We start from the raw sequence: 24,970 nt of genomic DNA, 5'->3' as shown, positions 1-24,970 counted from the left end.
AACCAATCTTGTGGGCAATGAAGATAGCAGTTTACGAGATTAGGCATCTCCTCCTGGACACGCAGAAGTGGGCATGCTCAAGCATAACTTGCCACCTTTGCACAAATCAAGAGGCAGCCTCTAGTTGCTAATGCGGCAGTCATACAGAGAAAAAGTGGAGGTAATAGCGAGGTAAGAAGAGCAGGGAGGAAATGCAAATACAGGAGGCTAGAAATAATTTATCTCACCCAGAGCATCCCTGAAATACAACAATATTCTCTGAAATTCAAAACCACAAAGAGACCTATAGCATTAGAGCTCCTTTTTTTCTTTTTTTTTTTTTTTTCTTTTTCTTCTCCCCGCCTCCATTGCACAAGAACACATAATTTATATCTTGAAAATGAATTATTCTGTGGTGGCATACTCATGCCTGTTCAGTTATTCCACTTATAATTTCAGCCATCAGCATGAGCACTTGTGTTTTCAGAGCTGTCAATATTCGAATCTCTACGCTGGCAGGCTTTCTGCATTTGAGTTCTCTGTCAGGTCTTATGCAGGACCAAGTAGGATCCACTCTAAGGTGAACTGAGGTTCTCACAAAGACAACACATAATGAAGGATGACTGCTGGTGAATATGTCACTCCTACACTTTCATTTGGAAAGCCAGCAGAATCGCACTGGGAACAGACATCTTCCTGACAGGTTTCACAATCAGCCTCTGTAGGCTGATCACACAAAAGCAAGAGCTGTCCCTCAGGGCCTGCCTGCTGGTCTAGAACCAAAAGGTGGCTTGCCAGCCTTTCAGATAAGGCATTCTGCCTATTTTCCACAACAGGGATGTATAAAACATTTGTACTTGCATAAATAAGATTCTTATAATTCCCAGGTCATATACAAAAGTTCAGAGACTGCTCTGATGTTGAGCTTCCAATGTATTTGCACCCCAAGGTAACCTTAGATAAGATTTTATGTATAAGGAACTGAAAATAAAATCTTAGTACAGACGTATGGCTAAAATGCATATTACATTTTTCATTTCATATAGCATCTACTTTTGCATACTAAGAGTGGGTATTGAGAAAGATATTTCTACAGGGGTTTGTCAAGACACTTCCAATTGTAATATAGCAATACTGCATCTTTCATATAAGTTGTAGAACAAGATAAACTCCAAGGTAAACAGGATTTCTACCTCTCTTGTGTTGTTTTTGCTTTGTGGAAATCCTAATTTTTGACAGATGATTGCACACCTTCATTTTCCTGTTCCTGATTTTTTTTTTTTTAAACTAGCTTTCTGCAAAGAATATAATATGCTCTAATCATTGCTTTGTGCAGTAGAATGCTCTGTAACAGGCTACTGCTTTTGGATTTTTAGGTTAGAAATCTTTAATTCAAATAGACTTTGGTATTCTTTTTCATTGGTATCACGACAATGACAACATGCCATTTTCTTAAACTGTAATGTATCTTCCACTTGTATGTGTGCATTTTTTCCTTCATTGATTTTTGTGTTTAGTGTTTTCCTGGTAAAATATTCCTCACAAATATTATAGTCTGAATCACTGGAATAACTAGATGGAAATTTCCTTCTGAAATATTTGAGGAAGAATCACTAATTTGACCTTTTAATTTAATAGAAGTAGATACATCTGAAGCAAAATCCTTTTTCCTGACCATACTTTGTAATAAAAGTACAATATTGTATCACTAAGTTTATGGTTAAGATGAATTGTGATTATAAATAATATATTTGGTTTATGTTCAGTTTTAGAGAACCTCTGTGTGCCTGTTCAGCAGTATTCATTTTAATGTGTTCACATTGATCAGAGTGAAGATTGCTATGGTTAGATAAGGAAAATATAAAAATATTTTAGATAATTATGAAAATAAGCATCTTCTCTACTAAGATGTGTGTTTGTGGTACCTTTCTAAAAGACTGCATAACTGAAATCTGTGTTTGAACTAACTTTATAGTGTGTACATTTCAATTAATATGCAATCTATCTACAGTATACAATGCGTTACAACTCACTCTGGAGCTTAGAGATCCACACACAAAGTCTTACATCCTCAGATGTACAGCTACAAATATTAAATTAATAAGGTAGTATTTTCAATGTGAAAGTCAGTTTTGGGTATAGGCTCGAATTTACAAATGCATTAAGAGAAAAGCAGGTGATTTTTTTTAAATTGCTTCTGGAACTGGAATATTTAAGTTTCAGAATAAAACTGCATGTAAATATCTCATATGTTTCACAGCCCTCTTAAAAATGTAACTTTGAGTATCTAGCAACTTTTCTGCTCAGTGCTCAGGTTAATATGGTATGCTTCAAGAATGGATGCTGCCTACTCACCCAGCATTCACGTGAAAATGCGAAGAACACACCATGTTCAAAGTGGCACAAAAAACCCTTTAGAAACCCTTCCCGTCTTATTCTGCCGAAGTTTGAAAATTGTTTCACCCATACTGAGTATTGAACAGGAAAAGACAGAAATGAGAAATGAAGATAAGCACTCTTTGCTTATACATTTTTTACAGTTCATTATAACAGCTTCAAAATTAATTGTACATCATTGTTATAGGAAGACTAATTATTGTGTTTATTGTTTAGATGAATTCTGGTTCTCAGATGGGTCCTTATCTGATAAAGCCAAATTCAATGATCCTGGCCTGATGCCCCTGCCAGACACTGCCACAGGGCTAGACTGGTCCCACCTGGTAGATGCTGCACGAGCGTTTGAAGGTAACAGGAAAATCTGAATAAAGATCAATGTTCAGTACACACATTTATTTTTTTTTTTAATATATACTGTATAGACAAATTTTTAATTACAAAAATCTGGTGTTTGCCTCCATAGCCCTTTAGTTCTTTCGGCAGTATCACTTCTCAGTGCAGAAGATTGTCACTGAAAATTTGGGGTATTCATGAAACATTCAGTATCTATCTTAGATACAATTCATCTACTTAGGGGCCGAAGTTCCTTCTGTAATCAACTGGAAAAATCAGGTGCTTTGAAGGAGAGATTCAAAGCATTTAAGTTAGATGTTCAAAATGAAACTGGGAGTAACACTTCCCTGAGTTTATTGTATTGCATTGTATTTATAAACTTGTGTGTGTAGTCCAAATGATGTTGCAGTTTTCATAATATGCCCTTGAAAACCAACAAAAATGTACACTATGTTTTCCAGTAGCAGAACTTGAGGTGCAGGCTATAGGTTTGCATTATTAAATTATAAGACCAGGGTAACTAAGAAAAAACCTCATTTGCTTCTCTGAGAGCTAAACCTACACCTAATGAACAAACACAGAAAGGTAGATGTTGGTTTGAGTGTATATATGAGTATATACAGTTGAATGTTTGTGTTTTGTTGTTTCTGAGGGGTGTTTTGGTGGGGTTGCTGTGCTGTCCTAAAATTTCTGATATTCTTAACTGGTGTTAACTCTCATTAGTGAATGTATGGGAAGTCAGAGGTATCTGCGAATAAGGATGACATTACCACAGTCATCATTGTATAAGATACAGGACATAACTTTATAAGAAGAACTGGTTGTGAAGTTAGTCATGAGAAGTTCTTCTGGTTTTTTAACTAAAAGCAACCATGGGAATCAGTTTTCTGGCACCTGATTCCTTCCCAAAGTATGAAATGATTAAATTTCAATTTGATCAAAAGCTCTTCAGAACTACTTACTATACTGATTTAAATGGCATTGTTAAAAGCCCAAGCCAACAGTGATGATTAGAAATCTAACGTACTGTATTGTTTCTTAACCTGATTAACTGTACATGCGTTCTTATTTATTCAGTACTACTCAAACACGCCTGTTGTAACTGGCAGGAAGTACCGTGACCTGAGAATCTGACAACTGTTCCCACTCATTTCTGTGTTTGATTGTTCAGGGAACATCCTGATATTTGTTACTGACATCTTGAACAACTGAAAATAGATTTGAATCAGTAAACAATTAACTCTGTAACTTTGTACTTGAAGAATATTTTTAAGTGCTAATAAAAATTCTGAGTTTAGCTGACTAAAAGGTCATTCTGTACCAGTTTATGCTCCTGTATTTTTAGCTTTCTTTGAAAACTAATACATTTTCCTTCCTTTTACTACTTAATATCATGATGAAAATAATTTTGCTTTAGTAAATATTATGTTGAATGTAATTACCATTTGAATTTGAAAGAGAGAGGTAGAGCAACATAGCTATCCACAGTGCCCTGCCCTAGGGAGGAAAATATCTGTAGATAACGCTGAAGACCTGATGGTCTGATAAACAAGAGAGAAATGTTTTAGGGGGGGGGGTTGAATTATTGTAAGAATTTGAGTAGAAAATAATAATTAGTTACGTATGAATGAGTGTAATTATTTTCTGTTTAGGGCTCTGCAATAGAGACATCTGTGTATATGTTAGATGATTTATAAAATGTTTTAACTAAATTCATGGTTTTGCAATTTGCAATTTTTACAAGGAATGGAATTTTTAAGCCCTTGTTCAATTTTATCCCATGTCTTGCAATTTTAAAGTCATTTAAAAAAGAATAACTGATAGGCATGTCATAAAAAAATCACTGGGAGGGAACATGTTGGATATGAATTAGCAGGTGCAGTTTCCTTACATATTATAATGTTGTTTACTTAAGAGTTGCTTCAACTTATTATTTAAAAATAGCTTGGAACTACTGTTCTGCATTCTATCAATGTGAAAAAGAGAGTGGATGGCTCTAAAGTTTGTCCACTTCTGAATATAAAACTGCTTTGATCTTTTTATTAAACTGGATGGAAATGTGATCACATTTGATACAGGACCTTCTCAAAAAATCCCAAACCAAACAGCACACACATCCCCAACCCCTGCCCCAAACCTTCAGTGAAAAAGGTCACAAATGGATAGGACTTGTTTAATAGTGATTTAAGAAATTGTTAGAGTTGTTCTCTAATTTGGCTTTGCCAACCTGATATTTCAAAGTTGTTCTGTTCTAGAACCTGGATACAAGACGTTTTAGTTTTTAATTTGTACAAGATCTTTTCTTAGTATCAGTTTATTAGAATTACCAATCTGATTCCAAGGTCAGGGTTTTTCACCTGTGATCTCTCTAGCTGTATGTTGACAACTTACATATTTTGATCAGTTCAACATCCATAATGTGGGCCTCACAATCTTTCATCAGTCTGTCTTAATATGCAATTGTGCCTCAATTAATATTAAATAATGCCTTTTTAGGTGTTTATAATGTTGGCATTAATTAGATTAAGAATTAAATGTAGTAGCAGGATTTTTGCTACCATCATCCGTACTCAGAGTTTACTCATGGGTGTAACAAGAACAGTGGGTTATTTTTAGCCTCCCCCCCACCCCCAAATGAACAGTTGACTAGGTTGTTTGTTAATTAGTATTAGCTTTTATCCAATTGAAGCCTTCATCCTATGTAGAACGGCAGTTTTTAAACTGTGGTCTGTGAGGGTGGAGTAAGTAATTACTGAAAGTCATAATTGAAAGTATGATGATAATGCTTTTTACTTTGTGAGGATTTAATTTTCACTGCTTTTGCTTGGCAAGAACCTTTGTGGGAAGCTGAATATTTACTTCAAACTTTTCCTGAAAATCCTCTGTTATTCCTAAGACAGTCTTCACAATGCAAAGGAGAGCTGTGCGGGGGTTAAATCCACAGGCTCCAGAAGCTGCATCAGTAGGGGTTTTGTCTGAGCTGTGTCTGTTGAGGGTCGGTGTCCATAAGCTGGAGTAAAGTGCAATGTAAGTCTTCGCACTGCCTTCCTTTGCAGGACATAGTTTTGACTCTGATATTTATCTAGAGACCATCTTTAGCGTGCATGCAGTCACTAGCAAGGGGTATCCTTCCATTTCTTTCATACATGGATAGGCTACTTCCAGTTCCCCTCTCTTATTTTGGTGGGAGCTGCAGAGAGACAGTAACCAGGGAGCAGCTGACATGCCAGAAATACACTGTTGTAGTATTTTTGTATCCATCCCTGAAGCAAACAATAAAAAATAGATAGAACTGGATGTGACTGCACAGCAAAAGAGGTGGGGCTTTAGGGAGGGCAGTTGGTGTGAAAAAGGAGAAGAAGCAAAAAGAAAGAAAGCATGTTGAACTGAGTAAAGATAAAGACAGGGGGTTTATAGAATAAATTGGAAAGCTGAATTAGGAAAAGGAGAACAAAGGAATCTCAGAAAATGATAATGGAAAAGGAGAGAATGTATTTTTTTAATTCTCTCTTTGTATTATCCTTCCAATAGATCTCTAAGTTAGGGAGGAAGGACTGGCTTTCAACATGTGTATTATGTTGCTGATGACTAATTTTGGATCTTTTCAATGTTTTGGGGTACAAAAGGAGAAGCCTTTCCAGATGCCCATATCTGTTACTATTATAGAAGAGAATTGACACAAACATAAATATTGATTATTATTATGAATAGAACTTTGTACTATTTATGCTACTTTAAACTGGGTTTATTGTGCTTGAAAAACTCTGTTCAGTGTTTGGTAAATCATATTGTGGGAATTAACAGCCTAACAAAGTCCCTCTAATGCCTCTGATTTAGTTCATTAAAGTAGGTGGTTTCAACTTCTGATTTTTTTTCCAGGTTATTTTTATGAACGTCTACAATCAGAATGAAGTGTTTCTTAATGCCAGTTTATCTTTGCAGAAACATCTGTGCTACTATAATTAATATTATTTTATTACTTTCATTTAAAATCTTTTTAGTTTAATGCAAGTAATGCTACACATAACATGATGAGAAAGAAGTGAAGCATTCAGCATGAGTGATAATTATTTGAACCAAATTAGTATGTTAAACTGCTAGAAAAAGAAAAAATGAAATATTTAGTTAACATTTGGTCATTTCCAGTGCATGCATGTGTAACTTTTTGCCTCAGTGTGTATGTCAGTGTATATTTGTGGGTAGACTTTGCCTTAATGATGAGAGTGCCTCATGCACTATACTCATTTTAGCCTTTTCTGCTCTGCAGTATATTAGAATTGTCTGGAGTTTTTTTCTGGCTTCTGATAGTGGTCTGGAACAATGAAAATCAAGATTCAAATTCTTAGTGGTTACAACTGTATAATTCTATTACTTTAAAGTGAGACATAAATTTTGTCTCATCCTTGGTCTTGCTAAGTCAACTCTTGCTTAAACTTCTGATATAAACACAATATATTTTTGCAAATAGTTTTCTATGCAGGGTCCTATGTGTGGTCTGGTAAGGATGTCCCAGATAAAAGTAAGAGCTCTGCGATTTACATTTTCTTCTGTTTAGTATACACATATCACTTGAATTGAATAGGAAGTGTCACTGTAGTTTGGAGGAAGCAGAACTTATGTCTACAGCATCATAGTCAGAAATACACTTGATTTTTCTTTCAAGAAATTGACTGTTGGAGAAGGTAGCTTTGATTTCATTTTCATTAATATAACGTCAAGCCAATTCTGTTAAGAACAAATAAAACAAAAATCAGTAGGAGGATTTTGCTCTTTGAAGCACAAGTTCAACCTTCACCACAATTCGGGTTTAAAAACAGTTATTATTTAAATAGTAAATTGGTGAAACTGTTGCTGAGCATCAATACTTAAAGGGAGATCAGGGAGATTTGATATAGTTACTAAAAATAAAAATGTGTCTTTAAAACTACTTGAAAAGTATTCAAAGGCAAAATATTTTTCTAGTCCAGGATCTTGTTAATGTACTAGTTATTACAGAGATTTACTGTGTTGCTAACTTGTTTGGAGAATGATTCTGACACTAACCTGGCTTTTGAAAATTAAAGGACTACTCTTTGAAGAGCAACATAGAGACTTCTGGTTATTAGTGTCCATTTAGTGACTTTTTATTCCTCACCTGATGAATGTAAGAATGTGGTTTCATATTTTATAAAGATAAGAATATTGGAAAAATATGTTTAAGTTATAGTAGGAAAATAGAAAAGATTTAACAATTAATTTCCTACTCTAAGTGTTAATATTATTTTTAAATTATGTGGAGTTGAAATTCATTAGGGATTACACAAGAAAGAAAGAGTTAATCCACACATTATACTTCATTGCAAGTATCCATGTTTTTATATTTTTGTTATGTCTTGAAATAATATGCAAATATTTTAAAATATTGTATTTAAAAATGGCATCATGTGGTTTCATTAACAGCTGCATGTACCTGTTTTTGCACCTGTTTTTATTCATCAAGAAAAAGATGCTTTCAAATCCTACTGGGGAGATCAAACTGGCAAAACAGGTTTTTTAACTGACAAAATAAACCAGACAAGTGGCCATTCTCTTTAATTAAGTTTAGTTGGCAGAGGGAGTAAAATGGAGATTTTTATATTACAGTAGAATTGCTTCTGAGACACAATGTCACATGTCACGTATTGTTGGCCATAGAACAAATAGCAACAGTATAACATTTGCTGCTGGCTTTGTTTTCTTCTATGAAGTAATGAAAATGTGAACAGTATAAAGGTGAAATCAATAATTAGATATGTACTTCAAACTGATTGTTTACAAACTCTTGCTTCTGGCCTACATACCGTGTTTGATCTGGGACACTAGTTTTAGTTTATCTGTACTAACTAAATCTATTCAACTTTATAAGTTTCAAATCTGTAAATTATGTGTTGAAAATTACGTTCTTACCTTATTGTCAGCACATATGAAAACGTCATGTTCGTATTTGCTGAGATCCATCACTAGTCAGAAATTAGGATAAAAGCAGGGGAAATGAGCTGTGGTCTTTAAAATTGCAGAAAAAATGACATGCAACTTTCTTTGTTGTATTATAGAATGAATTGTCAATCTTTGCTATTCCTTAAAACTATTCATTTAAAAAATCCCTTTAAAGAGCTTTTTAGTGATTTCCTTTTTTTTTTTGGTAGAACTTTTAACCCAAAATGTCCTCCTAGTTACAATGATCTGGCCTGTATTCGCTCTTTGGGTGCTTAGAGTTTGGAGGGTTGTCTTTTTACGTATCACACCAAGTTGTCATGCTGTGTTGCAATACTGGGTATTACTGTTAGAGACATGGGGCATGACACCTCATGCTTTCCTGTAATGATGGTGGTGTGTAAAAATGGCATTGCAAGGCTGAGAGTGGGAGCCAGCATGAGTTGCACGGGGAGTATCCATCCCACTGTGTGCGCTGTACGTGAAGGCCACAGCTGCTCCAGTGGAGATGGACTGTCTTGTTTATAGGAACATTCTAAATCTTATTCCAGGTTTTGACTCAGATGAAGAATTTGGGCCGTTCTGTCATCACACGTCGTTTCTAGGTGATGGTCTGGGATTGATGACTTTTGCCTTTTGTAAACTTTCTTTAATATTTCCTATGTTTGCACGTTTGCATGATAATGCAAGCTTTGGGACTGTGGGGTGGTAGAGCAAGGGGAGAAAGGGCAAGGCAGGCATGTTGTCTCCAGAATTTATACAAGCCTACAGACATGGATTCTGTTTGAAGACATACATTAAATCAAACTTCACAGAATATGGATTTTATTTTTTTTTAAAGAAGACAAATTAAATCCTAATGAATGCATCATTTACTCCTGTTCTGTGCAATGATGATCTGCATGGCATACTTCTATTATGTGGTGACTGATGTATTTTGGCAACCACACTGTATATCCATAGGTAATTACATCTGTGTTTGTTAGATTATGTTCTAGTGGAATCCAATGTAGATAATAGCATGCCTTAGTACTATATATAACAAAACCTCAATTGATAAAAACAGTGTGAATTTATTGTTTTTCAAGTATGCAGATTACCATTAGGTTCTGCAAATGCTTGAGACAGTAAAACAATACGAAATGAACAGTGCAGATTTCTGAGGAATCTGATGGCTTAAAGTCCATGGAAAATGCAAACCTTTTTCCTGAATTATTATTGTCATTGGTTGTGGCCCCGAATTCAGTGCTTTTCTGCAGATTTCATCAAGACCAATTTACTGTTCATATCATTAACTGGTCCAAACAAATCTGTCTTATTCTGCTGACAGACACAAAAAGTTGCTTTGGGGTTGCCTTTGGATGCAGATGTGGGGAAGCCAACTAGCTGGAATATACTTTACATCTGCTGATTATCTTCAAAGCTGTGATGTAGAAACCTTACATCCATTTCTCTAACTAAACCAGGATAATGGTTGTGTATAGCCTTTTATTTTGTGCATATGTCCAGCTTTAAACGTATCCTTACATTACTTTTTTACAGATCAGAGAGTAGCATCATTTTGCACCTTGAATGATATGCAGCAAGCTGAGGGCTTGGAAGGAACACAAGAGTTACCTTTGGATGAGAGTCCCACAGATGGAAAAGATTTCCTTGAGGCTACTGGGTATGTCAGAATTAAAGCGTATTTCTTACAAAAATATTTTAAGAAGCAATTTTCTCTTAATGTTGCATGTTAAATTGCGTGTATGCATGTTTCACTACTATTTGATGGCAGACCTGTTACCTTGACCAATCATGTCTTTAATTTTGAAAAATGATGGGTTTTGGAATCAACCTCAGCAGTTCTATCTAGAAAATTTGTAGTATAGTCAGATAAAGCACTCTCAGTAGAATAGGCCTCTAATGCAGAGTACGGTTAGGTGCAGAGTTTCACCTAATGAAATTTTTCACAGTATTTCTCCTATACAATAATAATTTGTGTTACGCTTATTTCTATTTTCATTTGAATAGAACTGATAACAGAAGCTCAGGTCTGTAGTATGCAATAACCTTATCTGCACCAAATGTCTCTGACCTTGAACAGGTGTTCCTACCTATCTTTTGCAACTATTTGCTACTTGCAAATCCATAATTTTTCATTTATACAGAGGTAAATTAATCAAGAGAACCTGTAACTGAGGACTGCAGGAAACTTTTATGCCAAACTGCTCAATTCTTCAAATTCTTCTCAGTGCTCTGGGAGAGATTATTCTCTTTTTTTTTTTTTTCTTCCCCCGTCCCCCGTCTTCCCTGCTGTGAGGAGTATACTTCTTAAAAACACAGATTTAGCAGTATAATCTGTCCACTAGCACACTTTAAAAGAAAAACACATCTTTGATTAGTTTTGCTCTTCAGCTGCAGGAATGGAAGAACAGGAAATGGAAGGAAAAGTCTTCTTGATTGTTAGACTATCACATTTTAATTTGAACCAATTTTACACAAATTTACTTACCTGGTAAAGCACATTTATTTTAATGACTTCTAAGTCCACACCTTTCTCCAGCCTAGTGATCAGTAAGGACTGCAAAAGACTGTTAAAGATGTTCCACTTTTAACATCAGCAGATCTGTCAGATTTGTGCACTTGCATGAAGCAGCTGATTCAGTTTTGTATATAAAGCTTCTTTCTACAGCATCTCTCTTCTGGACAAAATGATTCACATTATGGCTGGTTTCATCTATAACGTATATGAAACTGTCTCCCACAGTGCTTACTGTCATACAGGAAACAGAAGCTATTCTCAGGATTTTCCTTCAGTCATGCATTTGATTAACCCATGGCAATATTTCATATGTTTTGACCTTTAAACAAAATATTTGTCTCCATAAAGCCATAGGTTTATCCTTTACTGGAAATTACACAACTGCGGATCAGACAAAAGAACTCTTAAAGGCACTTTTGGTTTGCAATAATTGTTGCTGCAGCTTGCTTCAGATTAGTACAGTCCTTATTGCTGCAGTTTGCTTCAGATTAGTACAGTCCTTATCAGAAAGCAGCTTGTTAACAAATGTGCTCCGCACACTATTTAGCAGCAGGTTTGACTTGCACTGTGAGAGTATGTGCAAATAATTCCTAAAACATTTCTTCTTAAGAATCATTGTAATTTCTGCCTGATTTGCATGAGAGGCAATGTCATATTTCAGATACTGCAGCAATGGCTTTGTGTTTCAGTAACAGCCTTTTGCTGATGCTGGTTTTGTCTGTGTTTTCCTAACTGCCTAAACTGATTTATTTCCTCTGCTATCACTCAAAGTGTTAGTCTGCAAAAGCTGGGGGAGAAAATGTTTTTAACTAACCCAGAGTGAAGATAGTGGTTTCCTTTACAGGGAACATGCTCCAAGTACTCTGACTGGAAAAGTAAACCAGCTAGAAGTCATCCTCCGGCAATTACAAACTGACCTGAGAAAGGTAAGAGATCATTAGGGAAATTATTATCCTCTGGCTTTAACAGTTATATTTTTATTCAGAGTTCATCAAGGGCTTGAAAAAAGTACATCAGTTAAACTAGACAGTGTAATTAATGAATGGTAGAGCCCAGCAGTTGATCAGAACACTGAGGTGCAGAAGGTCCTGTGGAAATGGTTATGTGAACAAGTTGCCCCAAGGCTCTGACTAGTTTATGGGTCTTTACTCCAGAATAACTGACCTACATATAGTCATACCCCAGAAAGAATGAGGCACTTTATCTCCATTTGTGGTACTTTAGATTTATCAAAAGGTAGGGATATGGACACGGGCGCTACAGCTAAGTAGTTAACACTCCAGATTTGTCGTCCTTGTTGCCTTGTGGTATCTTGATCATGTAACAGTGACTTGCTTTGTGTCTTACTTCTGTCTAATTTCTGAGCTGGAGACAATGCCAGGACTGGTAGAAATGAGACTGCTTTTGGTAAGAAAGTAATCATGTAAGGGAAAATTTTGAAATTAGGTATTTTTCTTCACTAATGTATGCTTGAAATCAATTCCTTATGACTTGGGCTCTCACATATGATTTGTAATAGCTAAAAGCTGCTTATCCTTTTAGCACTTTTTTTTTTTTTTGTTAAATGGAGTAAACTATAATTTTTGTATTAAAGTAGCATCTAGTTTTCTTTTTAGCTTGCAATATTTTCTCTGAATGAGGAAGTTGGAATACATTTGGGGAATTAACTTACAGTTAGTAGTTGTCAGAATGGATTAGGGAGCTCAACAAAACATAGCTGTATGACTTGCACAGAAATGTTAACAACAAAAATGCTGTCATCATGACTACTCACTTTATTCAACTTGTATCTTTGTTAACCAGGAAAAACAGGACAAGGCAGTTCTCCAAGCAGAAGTACAGCATCTGAGACAAGATAACATGAGGCTTCAGGAGGAGTCTCAAACAGCAGCTGCTCAACTGAGGAAATTTACAGAATGGTTTTTCAATACGATAGACAAAAAATCCTAATGACTGGGCCCCTGGAAAATACTTATTTGAACAATGTAACAGCTGTATTTTTTGAATTAGCGGGGTAATAATTTCACTGTGTTCACAATCCATTTTAGGTGTTTCTGCTACATTCTCTATCCAGCTTTATTCATTTGAAAAGGAGAGGGAACTGTGGTAATCTGTCTTTAAATTCATATGAAGAAAGCAGAGAATAGCAGATATTTGTTTGTGTGCAGATGAATGTAAAAAATCCTTAGTGTCATTTTAGACATTTTTAGAAGATGCTCTGGATGGGGCTTGCCTGAAGAGGAATATTTGGGGTTTTAGTTCCTGCATTTCAGGTGCGCTGGTGAAGATGTTAAAGCAATTTACATTAGCTTGGGCTTCAGTATTGTAAGATAAAAAGAATAACCAGACATATACTTTAATGTTTAAAAGGTGCTCTATTTTTTTGTATGTACAGTAGTTTTATTTCCACAGTCCACATTGTCATAGCAATAAGAATGGAGGTATAGTGAATAGTCACAAAGCTGTGTTTATAAAATGTTAGCACTGATGTGTTTAACACTAGTTTGGATGCAGATACATTAGAGATTATTTATTTGCAGGAACAAATGGTGCCTGAATATAAACAGTGTTCTGATTTTCTAAAAATACACATGCCTTGTAAATGGCTCACTGGGGTTAGCCCACTCCCAACTTCAGTTACTTTTGTATAGTTGATGTTCAGCTAAACAGTTATACTGCTTAACTATTGAAATCATGTATGGTGTGAGCCAGCCAATCAATTGTACAATGCCAAATTTGTTTATCTTTGTACAGAAGCTTTGATCAAGTGTCTTGTATTTAACACCTTTATTTAAGCTTATTTAACCTTAAATTGTTGTTTTTATAAAGTTTGTTTTATCTGCACTATGGTGAGGTCAGTTGGTTGCAAGTTGTAATACTTTTAGCTTGCCAAGACTGTACTGAGGAGTTCTAGAAAATTCTAACAATTGGATGCTGCTAGTACACAATTGATTTGTTTGTATGCTTTAACATTTTTAACTGTTTGATTTGAAATGAACATACATCCTGCTTTTTTAATAAATGTTAAAAATCTAAACCTGAATGATTTCATCTTGTATTATCTATAATCACTGACATCAATAATAGCTCAGGTTTCTGTTCAGCCCGCTCTCTAGGTTCTCAATCTAGAGACAGTCCAATGCCCCCAGAGCTCTTAGGAGCCCTTGTTACCAGTGAGGGACTGTCAACATTATCAAAGTTAATTTCTTTGGTGTGTCCTGTCCTATAACTGAGGAGGTGGCTTCACAGGTCAAGGATCGAAAGCTGTTTTGACTGTTCAGTCATTGATTAGTGACCTAGGACAAAAAAACCTGCTTAACCCTAAAATACGTCCTAAAGAAATTTTTCAAAAGGGGTCTAGTTTTCTCATATTACTTTACATTAGTTTCAGTAGCAAATAGCTTGCCATCTTCTTGTGCCTGTAATTGAGGATCTGACTGCAGTGTTAGCATATATGAGCTGTTTTATGTATAGTACTGAGCTTAAAGTCTACACCAAAAAAGTACAGTTTTGCAAAATGAAATGAAGCTAATGAGCACATTTGAGTTATCCATCTGAGAGGAAAAAAAAACCAGTTCAAGATCATGGTTGTATCCCAGTTTCCTTTCAGCAGCGAATGCATTCAGGCAGACCTACAGAAAATTGTTGAATAGTTAAAAAATATATTCAACTGATGCAAGTAAAATTCTGTGTCCATTGTTAGTTCACATCGTCTAAGAAATGTTTTGTGAGTTGAACAAATGTCTGCCTCTGCTGTAACAATTGTTCTGAATGACTGCTCTTAGGCAAGGTTATACACGGGCAGATAATCAAGGCCTTGGTATCCTTACATTCAAATGAAAAAGACTATTTTGTCTTTGTATTCTTCATCAAAAACTCTGACTTTTACATACCAAACAATGTCCATTAAGCTGTATTAACAGAGTAATTAAACATGGCAGACGTGTTACACTAGACTCTGATTTAAACACCTTACAGGAGTCATTAGCAAACCCATCTGGCTGGAGACCTTGCCAAATAACAGCACTGAACAACTTAGGCAATTTGTCTGTGAACATGTTTCTGTGAGGATTGGTTTGTCCACTTCAAAAAGCAGTGCTAACTGAGATGAACTTGAGAACAAGCTTGTTCTGAAGGGATGCTATTAGGTTTGTATAAGAGTTTATAGTCCAGTAGTCATTTTAGGTCTTTATCTCTCAGTTACTGAAAACAAGCATCATTATAACTACCTGCACAAAAAGGATTTTCAGTACTTATCTTTCTTATTTTCCCATCCAATTGAAAACATTTTCTTTCCAAAATTGACAGAAAAGTTTGTCTACAGATCTCTTACTCCCTTTGCTAACAAAAGCAGTTGTGTCAGAGGCACATGGTTCTTCCTTAAGTAATTTTCACCATGGGAAAAAGTTTTCAGTCTGGCTGTTGTGTTTTAATGACATGTGAACACAGCATTTATCAGACACCATAATACAATTTTGACAGGTAAAGGACATTTAATTGAACATTTTCATTAACTGTTTTTTTAAGAATAATCCTCTTGGAGACATTTTGCTAGCAAAAAATACCTGTTTTAAACACGTGGAGGCAAAGGCTAAGTCTACATAAGCAACTAGTGTGGAGCACTAGGGAAATTTAGTGTTTCTAACCCAGGTTTTGGGGGTGGGAGGAAATCTTTCAGGCTCTTTCTTGTCAAGTCCCATGAGTGGACACCTTTTAGTGGCCGAAATCATGTGTTGGGTGGGCTCTGACTATCACAGAGCACAGAGCTTCCAGACAAAGCTGAGACCAATCTGTATGAACCAAAGCAGAGTAAGTGGGGATGACTGGGAAATTCACTCCAAAGATGTGTTTGTGATCTGAATTAAAACAGTAATATGGAAGTAATTTAAATGTCAATAAAGTCCTCCCAGCACAGCAGGCTGTGCTGTGAAGTACTGAGATGCAGAAATCAAAAATGTGAGCCAACGTGGGTGTTTACTTCTGTAAAAGGGACAAATACATGGCAAAATTAAGGCAGAAGCAGAGCATTTTGTAAAAAAGGCACCCTAATTTATATGTAGATCTTTATTGAAGGGATCCTGACTGAGACATTTCTCACAATGTGGACTGTATTATGTATAGTTTTTTCTGAGACCATTATTACAAACACAAGGGATAATTTCTGGTATTTTTTCTGTTCTTGAGAGCATAGTCATACTGTGGTTTAGGCATGTGATAGCTTTATACAGAAGCTACCTATGTCCTCTGTGTATTATTTAATATAAATTTTCGAAGTAGTTCATCTTTTTATGTGCCTAAAATCCAGTTATGTGGGAAAAATGTTTAAAATATTTGTAATACAAACTAGCTTATTGTAGAGCAGTTGCTTAGGAAAACAATTTTCAGTCTGGAAAAAGGAATTGCTATGTGCATTATATTGTGGCAACATTTCTTGAGCTCTCTGTGCTGACTGGTTCTAATATATAAGAAAGTCAGTGATACTCAGGGATTGGTACTGTACAAATTGAAACCATCGGAACCATTAGTTATTGCTGAAACATGTTGTTCTTCACCCCAGCTTCTCTCTTCCACAGCAAAGACTAGAAGAAAAAGAATGTCTTTCAACTCAAGAGCTTGCTTCTGTGTGTTTGGAAGCAGATCGTGCAAAATGAGAGGGAAAGGTATACTTCAGTAAACGTAGAAATAAATTTGCCAGGAATATAAATCTTGATCTTGGCTCTTTTCTCTATGCACACAGGTTGTATTTTTCATTCAATTCCTTGCATTTCCTTTATTTCACTCCTTCACCATGTTCTCTCAAGAAGAATACAGTGGCACAGGAGCCAGAAGGATCATTTCTTCAGTAGATCCCTGGTCTGGACAGCCAGGGGCAGGTCTGTGTGGGTTTAGACAAAGCCATAGAGAGGCAGGACCTAAATGTTTTGCAGTCTTTGCTCCTACATTGTTCTCCATGGTGGCTACAGAACAGAAAGCGAGGCAGGTACAGATCCATCCAGCCTTGCAAATGTAAATCTTTACTATTTTGCAGACTCTGAGGTCACTCACTGTCTTACCATAGTACTAGCTTTCTGAATCAGTTTTTGAGTCATGGGTAAAGCAAGCAGGCAAGAATGTGTATTTCTAAAGTAACTGTATGTAGCAGATTTCCCAAACCTTCACTAAGGAAGCAACTGGAAAAAAAAAAAAAAAAAAAAAAAAAAAAAAGAGGGGTGGGGAATAGAGAGAACATTTTATTAGGTTTTGTTTTGATTCTGCTTTTGGACAGATGACCAACATTGCGGGCTGTTGCACCAACTTATGGGGACATAGCAGAACCAGAGAATGGGATAAACAGGCCAAATTGCTCATAGCCTTCCATTTTAGAAATCACTTGAAGGTTTCAAACATATCAGTGTTAGAATCCTCTCTATTTTATTTACTTCTCTAGGGAAATAGTTTTATATCATTTGTTCCATTTTTTTTTAACGTGAGCCTTTTTCCTCTGCTAACCATCAATATTTAAAGGAATCTTTGCTATATGGCATCACAGAATTAAGCTAGTAGTAGCCATATAGTAGCTGTTCCCTGGACACCCAGCCTCGTGAGATGGGAGATGGGGAGGGGAAGCAGACTGAGGTCAGCACAGTTGAAGAGGGGGTGGTCAGAGACCTGCTACACCACTTGGATGCACACAAGTCTGTGGGACCGGATGGGTTACACCCAAGGGTGGTGAAATAGTTGGCAGATGTGCTCGCCAAGCCGCTTTCCATGATCTACCTGAAATCATGGCTAACTGGGGAGGTCCCATTGGACTGGAGGGTGGCAAATGTGACACCTATCTACAAGAAAGGCGGAAAGGAGGATCCAGGAAACTATAGACCTGTCAGTCTGACCTTGGTGCCAGGGAAGGCCATGGAGCAGGTCATCTCGAGTGCCATTAAAAGTCATGGACAACCAGATGATCAGGCCCAGTCAGCACGGGTTTATGAAAGGCAGGTCCTGCCTGACAAACCTGATCTCCTTCTACGACAGGGCGACCCGCTTATTGGATGAGGGAAAGGCTGTGAATGTTGTTTACCTTGACTTTAGTAAAGCCTTTGACACCGTTTCCCACAGCATTCTCCTGGCGAAACTGGCTGCTCACGGCTTGGATGGGCACACGCTTTGCTGGGTTGAAAAACTGGCTGAATGGCCGGGCCCAAAGAGTTGTGGTGAATGGAGTTAAATCTGGTTGGCGGTCGGTCACGAGTCGTGTCCTGCAGGGCTTGGTTCTGGGGCCACTCCTGTTTAACATCTTTATTGATGATCTAGACGAGGGGATCGAGTGCACCCTCAGTAAGTTTGCAGATGACACCAAGTTGGGTGGGAGTGTTGATCTGCTCGAGGGTAGGGAGGCTCTGCAGAGAGATCTGGACAGGCTGGAGCGATGGGCTAAGGCCAACTGTAGGAGTTTCAACCAGGCCAAATGCTGGGTGCTGCACTGGGGCCACAACAACCCTCAGCAGCGCTACAGGCTTGGGGAGGAGTGGCTGGAGAGCTGCCAGTCAGAGAGGGACCTGGGGGTGTTGATTGACAGCCGGCTGAACAGGAGCCAGCAGTGTGCCCAGGTGGCCAAGAAGGCCAATGGCATCCTGGCTTGTGTCAGAAATAGCGTGGCCAGCAGGGACAGGGAAGTGATCTTACCCCTGTACTCGGCACTGGTGAGGCCACACCTCGATTACTGTGTTCAGTTTTGGGCCCCTCACTACAAAAAGGACATTGAATTACTCGAGTGTGTCCAAAGAAGGGCAATGAAGCTGGTGAAGGGTCTGGAGCACATGTCGTACGAGGAGCGGCTGAGGGAACTGGGGTTGTTTAGTCTGGAGAAGAGGAGGCTGAGGGGAGACCTCATCGCCCTCTACAACTACCTGAAAGGAGGTTGCAGAGAGCTGGGGATGAGTCTCTTTAACCAAGTAACAAGCGATAGGACAAGAGATAATGGCCTCAAATTGTGCCAGGGAAGGTTTAGACTGGATATTAGGAAGCATTTTTTTACAGAACGGGTTGTTAGGTGTTGGAATGGGCTGCCCGGGGAGGTGGTGGAGTCCCCATCCCTGGAGGTGTTTAAGAGTCGGGTCGACATAGCGCTGAGAGATATGGTGTATTTGGGAACTGTCAGTGCTAGGTTAACGGTTGGACTGGATGATCTTCAAGGTCTTTTCCAACCTAGACGATTCTGTGATATTGACTGTGTCCTCATTGGAACAAACTGGGGCTGATAGATGAATGATACAAATGTGTTAGTTTTGCAGAAAGGCTATAAATCTGTTTCATGGTTTTTTTGTGTCCCTGCTATACAATAGCAAATCATTAAATCTCAAAAACTGAAAAACAACAGATGGGCATTTTCTAACCAATGTAATAAAAAAAAATTTAATAAACTATTGAATATGCTGTTGTTACCAGTTCAGGTGTCATTGTGTCTAGACATCAGCTGAAGGTGTTTAAAATAAATCTGAGGAGAGATGATGGAAAGTAAGGAGACAAAAACATGCCGTGTCAGAAAGTGGGACATGCGAAGTGCACCAGTAGTAATCATGGGCAATACGTGACTTGTGCTTTTATGATCACAGGTTGACCAAAGTCTAGAATGTTAATAAAATAGGAAATTTTCATGTAACTTGTTTATTTTTTGTAAATCCATTGTTTGGAACCCAGAAAGCAATTTTGAGGATACCTCAGGAAAAACTTCTGGCATGAGTTAGCCCTGACCAGAAATCAACAAGGTCTGCAGTGCTTGGATAGTTATGAGTCAATGTCTAAGCAGGCGGCTTGGTTATACTGAACCCAAATTTAAAGTGTTAGAAGCTTACTCCTTTTTGTCTTTGATTCTTATTTTGAAACTGATGAAAGTGTGTGACTATTTGAGTGACCGAAGCTGTTAATAATAGAATAAATAAGTGACCTGAGGGTTGTCCAGTACTAAATACTCGTCTAGCCATCTAAGGTTCTTGTTGCCACTAACACTGCAGTCTTGCTTTCTGCTCAGGCATAACTTTGATAGATAATATTTGTGAAGAATTACTTGTGGAAACCTGAGATATCTGCATTCTCATCAATGTTGTGTTTCTCCCTCAACACAGACATTTTATTCAAAATGATCGATGTTCCTTTCACAAACCCAAGACACAGCATTTCTTTTCAACAAAAATGTTTCTCTTGTGTGTAAGAACAGTGCTTCAGGAAGAATCATAGAATCATAGAATGGTTTGGGTTGGGAAGGACCTTCAAGATCATCTAGTTCCAACCCCCCTGCCATGGGCAGGGACACCTTCCACTAGACCAGGTTGCTCAAAGCCCTGTCCAACCTGGCCTTGAACACTTCCAGGGAGGGGAACCTGTTCCGGTGTCTCACCACCCTCATATTCTAGCACTAGTATAACTTTAAACTGTTTGTGCTCAAGGTTGACTATCTTCTGCCACACAGCTCCAAGATTCTTGGCCTTAGCTTCCTTTGCTAAGACCTGTGTTTCTCAGTAGGGGTTTCAGTAAAAATAAGCACAAACCGAAAAGCTCCTTCAGACTTGCAATGACTTCATTATGCAGGAAATACAGGGGTTTTTTTTAAAGGTACAAGTATCCTATCTTGTTCTTGTCTATGCTGCCTTTGGTCAGGAAGCTTAAAAAGGATCTTCAGTGTGGCTGAGTGCTTGAACAATTCAAAGCCTGTTTGCTGAAATGCTTGTGTATGAGTATGAGATCTTAAACATAAGCACTAAATAATATAAAAATTTGTTCAGCATGCTTTCAGACTGTATACACACCAGAGGCAACCTTGTTTCTAATGAAGGAAATGCCGTTCCATCAATTCCAGTCAACACTGGCTTGGACAATGAGGAATGAGTAATCTGCCATTCAAAGGAGAAAGCAAACAATGGGCTTGTTCCTATGGATTTTAATGTCACATAGCCAACAGAAGCTGTATATCATGTAGCCAGAAAAGCTCCAAATGGACCATTAAATTGGACCGTGTATTGTGGGCTGGGTGGCTGATTTCATTGAAAATATCAGCAAACGTATTAAATTCCTCCAGTGTAAATCAGGTTTAATATAATTGAAATTACTGAAGAGAGTAAAACTGGAAAAAAGAATCATCTCTTTGTGTGGAATGGTGAATTACATCCAGACCACGTTTAAAAATGAGGTCAAGTGATTAGACCAAAAACAGGATATGAAAATAAAATTGAAGCCTTTCTTTATTAACCATGACCTCAGTAGTCCTCAGTTTTTTGGCTCATTGATTTCTAATGTTAATGTGGTTTAAACTTCTTACTAAGCTCTGAAGAATGTTCTTTCAACAGAACCATATCTATTAAATGAGTCATTTGCTCTTTAAAACTAGATAGCTTCACAGCACAGCATGCAGTAAGCCTCCCAACGTCTCGCCAATTGTCCAGCAAGATTGTTGATATTTATACAGAGAAACTTTAAAGGGATGCTGACAGGAGAGTTTCATCATCTGTAAACAGCCTTATTAAGGTTCATGCATAAAATCCTCTTGGATTCTTGAAGTGTGAATTCTTGCTAAGACTGTGTGTTGGTACCTTCCTTCCCAGTCTGTCCTAGTTTGTTATTGCAGAGCAATTGGTTATTCAGCTGCTGATTTTTTTTTTTTTTTGTATAAACCAAACACAAAATGCAAGAGACCTAAGGAGAATGAAAGAAGCCTAAGGAGAATAGAAAGAAACCTAAGGAGAGAAAGTGAAATCAATCTTCAGACTAGCACAGATGAGCATCCTTTTTAAATGTTTTTATAACATCATAGAGATGCTTTAATCATTCTCTTAGAAAGGAAAAGAGATAAATAACTAGGCTTGCATATTTAACAGGCCAGTGCATAATTCCTGAATGCACCACAGGTTCTCTGTCAAGCCATGCAGACAGCAAACCACATTGCATTGAATGGCTAACAATATGGTAATAATGACTTGTCCACATGTTTTACAAGAGATGTTACAAATTCCCTCCATAAAAATCACTATTTTTCATCTCTAGGAAAGTTCTTAGAAACAGCCAAGCTGTCTTTTTTAAAGTGGTGTAGAAACGCTCACTTATCGTTAATGGTATGAACCCCTTCGTCAGTGTTGTGGATGAGAGTGAGATTGCTAAACTGTGCTGACAGAAAACTGAGATGCTCAGAGGCATCAGAGGTGCTGAGATATCTGCACCTCTTCCTCGAACGAATATACCTGAAATATCAAAAGGATGTCCAGTCTCTAATGCTTGATTTGATGAGAATACAGGTGAGAGCAAGGTAATTGCTGACAGGAATACTCTGATCTTCTGATGTAGACAGATTTTTTTTTCCTAGTGCTCACAATCAAATCTTTGGTCCCTGCCCATGAGGGCTGGCTTCTTCCTCTTGCTTGCAGATTGCATGGTCCCATATGACACCCGAGGAAAGTGTCATTTCCCCTGGCAGCCTGCAGGCTATTTGTGTGTCTTTTTGTTACAAGCAAGTCTCCTGTTCCTTTCGGAAGTCTCCAGCCAGGCTGCAGGCTCCCTGCTCTCTTCCTCCAGTGGCTTTCACCTGCCCCATGGGCTGCAGTAAGCTACTTGCTTGCACACCAGAGTAAAGCAAGCCTGCCTTTCTGCTGTCCTCCTGTAGCCTTTTAAACTGTCCGTAACACACAACACGTATGCAGTAAACAGTGAACAAACACTGGGTGCTAGACCATCTTGTCTAGACTGTGCTTTTGCCAAGAAAGGTTGGACCAGATGATCCTTGAGTTCTCTTCCAACCTGGTATTCTATGATTCTGTGAAATACAAGAGATAGACCATCCTTCCCATTTACCTAAGTGTTTTTGAACATTTGCTTGTGGTCATATAATGATAAAGGTGAACAACCTGATGTTACCAGTACTGAACACAAACTACGGATTGCAGTTGGAAATGCAGGAAATAAAGTGGGTTTGAAAAAATGTAAACAGCTTAGTCTCATTAAAGTCATCTATGGGGAGAAGCAGCACAAAAAACTTCAGATATTTTAAGGAAAAACTGTATTCATTGGTGAGCTGGTCTTCACTGGCTAAATAGGATTTTTTTTTTTTTTAATGTGGTTTTATTTTTTTAACAAACTATCACAGAAGCACTGAAGCAATTCAAAACTTGATTGTAGAACTTTGCCTAGTGGCAGACAAATAAATTCAGGGTTCCTAGGTTATTTTGGAAGTAACCATAGGAATTATATTCAATGTGCATGAAGTATCTTTTCTGGCAGTCAAAGCAGTTGACTGTACAGCTGAAGAACTATCCCTTTGAAAGTATATTTAACCCCCAATATGTACAAGGTATTGTATTGTCTAGAAAAACCCTCCTCTGTGAATCTTGTATGTCTGGGGCTTTATATTCCAACTCTGAGCAGGAAATATGGAGAACTCTAATATTTAGTGAGGCTGCTTTTTGTTCTCTTGAAATTATCTGATGACCTTAAACTTGCTAAGACAACATTGCCAGAAAAGCAAATGCTCTCTTTCATCTCTAAATGTATTGTCTTCATTTGGCCTGTATGAATTTGCAGGGTCCAGAGTCCATTTTTCATACATGCATAGACATATTTTCCTCCCCTGTGAGCAACCACATTTCCTTTTGAAGCTGTTTCAGTTACTGTCAGTTAATAGGACTTATAGTTTGTGACAGAAATGTTGGCTGGAAGGAGTGTCTGGAGGTCATCCTGTTCAACCAACTCCTGAACTAGCACTGCCACTTTACCAGGTTAGGTATGGCTTTGTCTAGCCAAGTCTTATAAAGCTCCAAGAACAGTGATTCCACAACCTCCATGGGTACCCTGTATTATCCCCAGTAAAGTTTTTTGTCTTCTAATGTCCACCCAAGCCACAATCTGTGGTTGTTGTGCCTTGTTATCATCTGGCAGTACCAAGATTTTGGCTGTTTCATGTGTGTAAATACCCTACAAATAGTTGTAGACTACTAAAGTCTCTTCTTTATCAGATTAAAGATTAAACAAGCCAAATTCTCTCAGCTGCCCCTTTTTGGCCATATGCTTAAGACCCCTGACCATCATAGCAGTGCTCTGCTGCTCTCTCTCCAGTTTATTACCATCCATCTTCTATTGGGAGCCCAAAACTGAACACAATATTCCAGTTGAAGTCTTACCAGCACAGTTAATTACCCCAGATATCCAGGGACACACAGCATAACTGTAGTGTTTGCCACTTTCTTTCCTTTTCCCACCAACCCTAAAGCTCTTTGGAGGTGCAGCAATGTTTTTTATTTTTGTTACATCTTTTGTCTGTCTATGATTTGAGGACAGGAGATGCTTCACTATTTATGTCATCCGTGGAGGTGGCGACAAGGGTAAAGAAATCCACAAATTCACACATGGTCCTGATAGATACAGTCAAAAATGTTGGTGTTGGGCAGAAGTTGAAGTAAAAACCACATACATACACCTTCTGAAAGATCCATATTAGCTGAAACTCCCCAGAGGAGTGTGGTCACTGAAAGGAAAATAACCTTCTTTAGTTTAAGACTGTTTTCAAACACGCTGTTGTTATTTGCTGCAAATCGAGAAGGGTACTGGGTAGCAATCCTCTCACTTGTTTTTCTACTACTGATTCCCAAGGAAGATCTGTCCAGATGAAGCCTCCTACATCTGAACTCATCATATATATTTTTTAATAGCTGAAGAAGGAAAACAAGGGTTTGTGGAGGCTAGTTCAGCTGAACAATATCACGGAGCTTCTCTGAACTGAGTCACTTACCGACAGGCCCTCTTTGTCTCTCTTCAACATGAGAGGAGCAC

At 37.7% G+C, this 24,970-nt stretch overlaps 1 protein-coding gene across 10 annotated transcripts in view; it reads left to right on the top strand.

Moving 5' to 3' along the window:
- The window catches only part of SIPA1L2 (signal induced proliferation associated 1 like 2), a 151,010-nt gene extending 136,782 nt beyond the window's left edge, over positions 1 to 14,228 (top strand). For 3 of the 10 annotated variants that reach the window (XM_074863136.1, XM_074863138.1, XM_074863135.1), the window contains 5 exons: positions 2,593 to 2,724; positions 9,213 to 9,299; positions 10,204 to 10,327; positions 12,030 to 12,111; positions 12,989 to 14,228. In XM_074863136.1, the coding sequence (XP_074719237.1) occupies positions 2,593 to 2,724; positions 9,213 to 9,299; positions 10,204 to 10,327; positions 12,030 to 12,111; positions 12,989 to 13,135 (572 nt within the window). In that variant the 3' untranslated portion in view covers positions 13,136 to 14,228. The remainder of the gene's footprint in view (positions 1 to 2,592; positions 2,725 to 9,212; positions 9,300 to 10,203; positions 10,328 to 12,029; positions 12,112 to 12,988) is intronic. The other 7 variants (XM_074863140.1, XM_074863137.1, XM_074863142.1 and 4 more) reach the window with 5 other exon arrangements.
- Positions 14,229 to 24,970: the final 10,742 nt, after the last annotated feature.

The sequence above is a fragment of the Strix uralensis genome, chromosome 3 (genome assembly GCF_047716275.1).
Source record: "Strix uralensis isolate ZFMK-TIS-50842 chromosome 3, bStrUra1, whole genome shotgun sequence".
Lineage (NCBI taxonomy): Eukaryota > Metazoa > Chordata > Aves > Strigiformes > Strigidae > Strix > Strix uralensis.
Note: the sequence above shows the minus strand (reverse complement) of the source record. Positions and strands in the feature narration are given on the sequence as shown.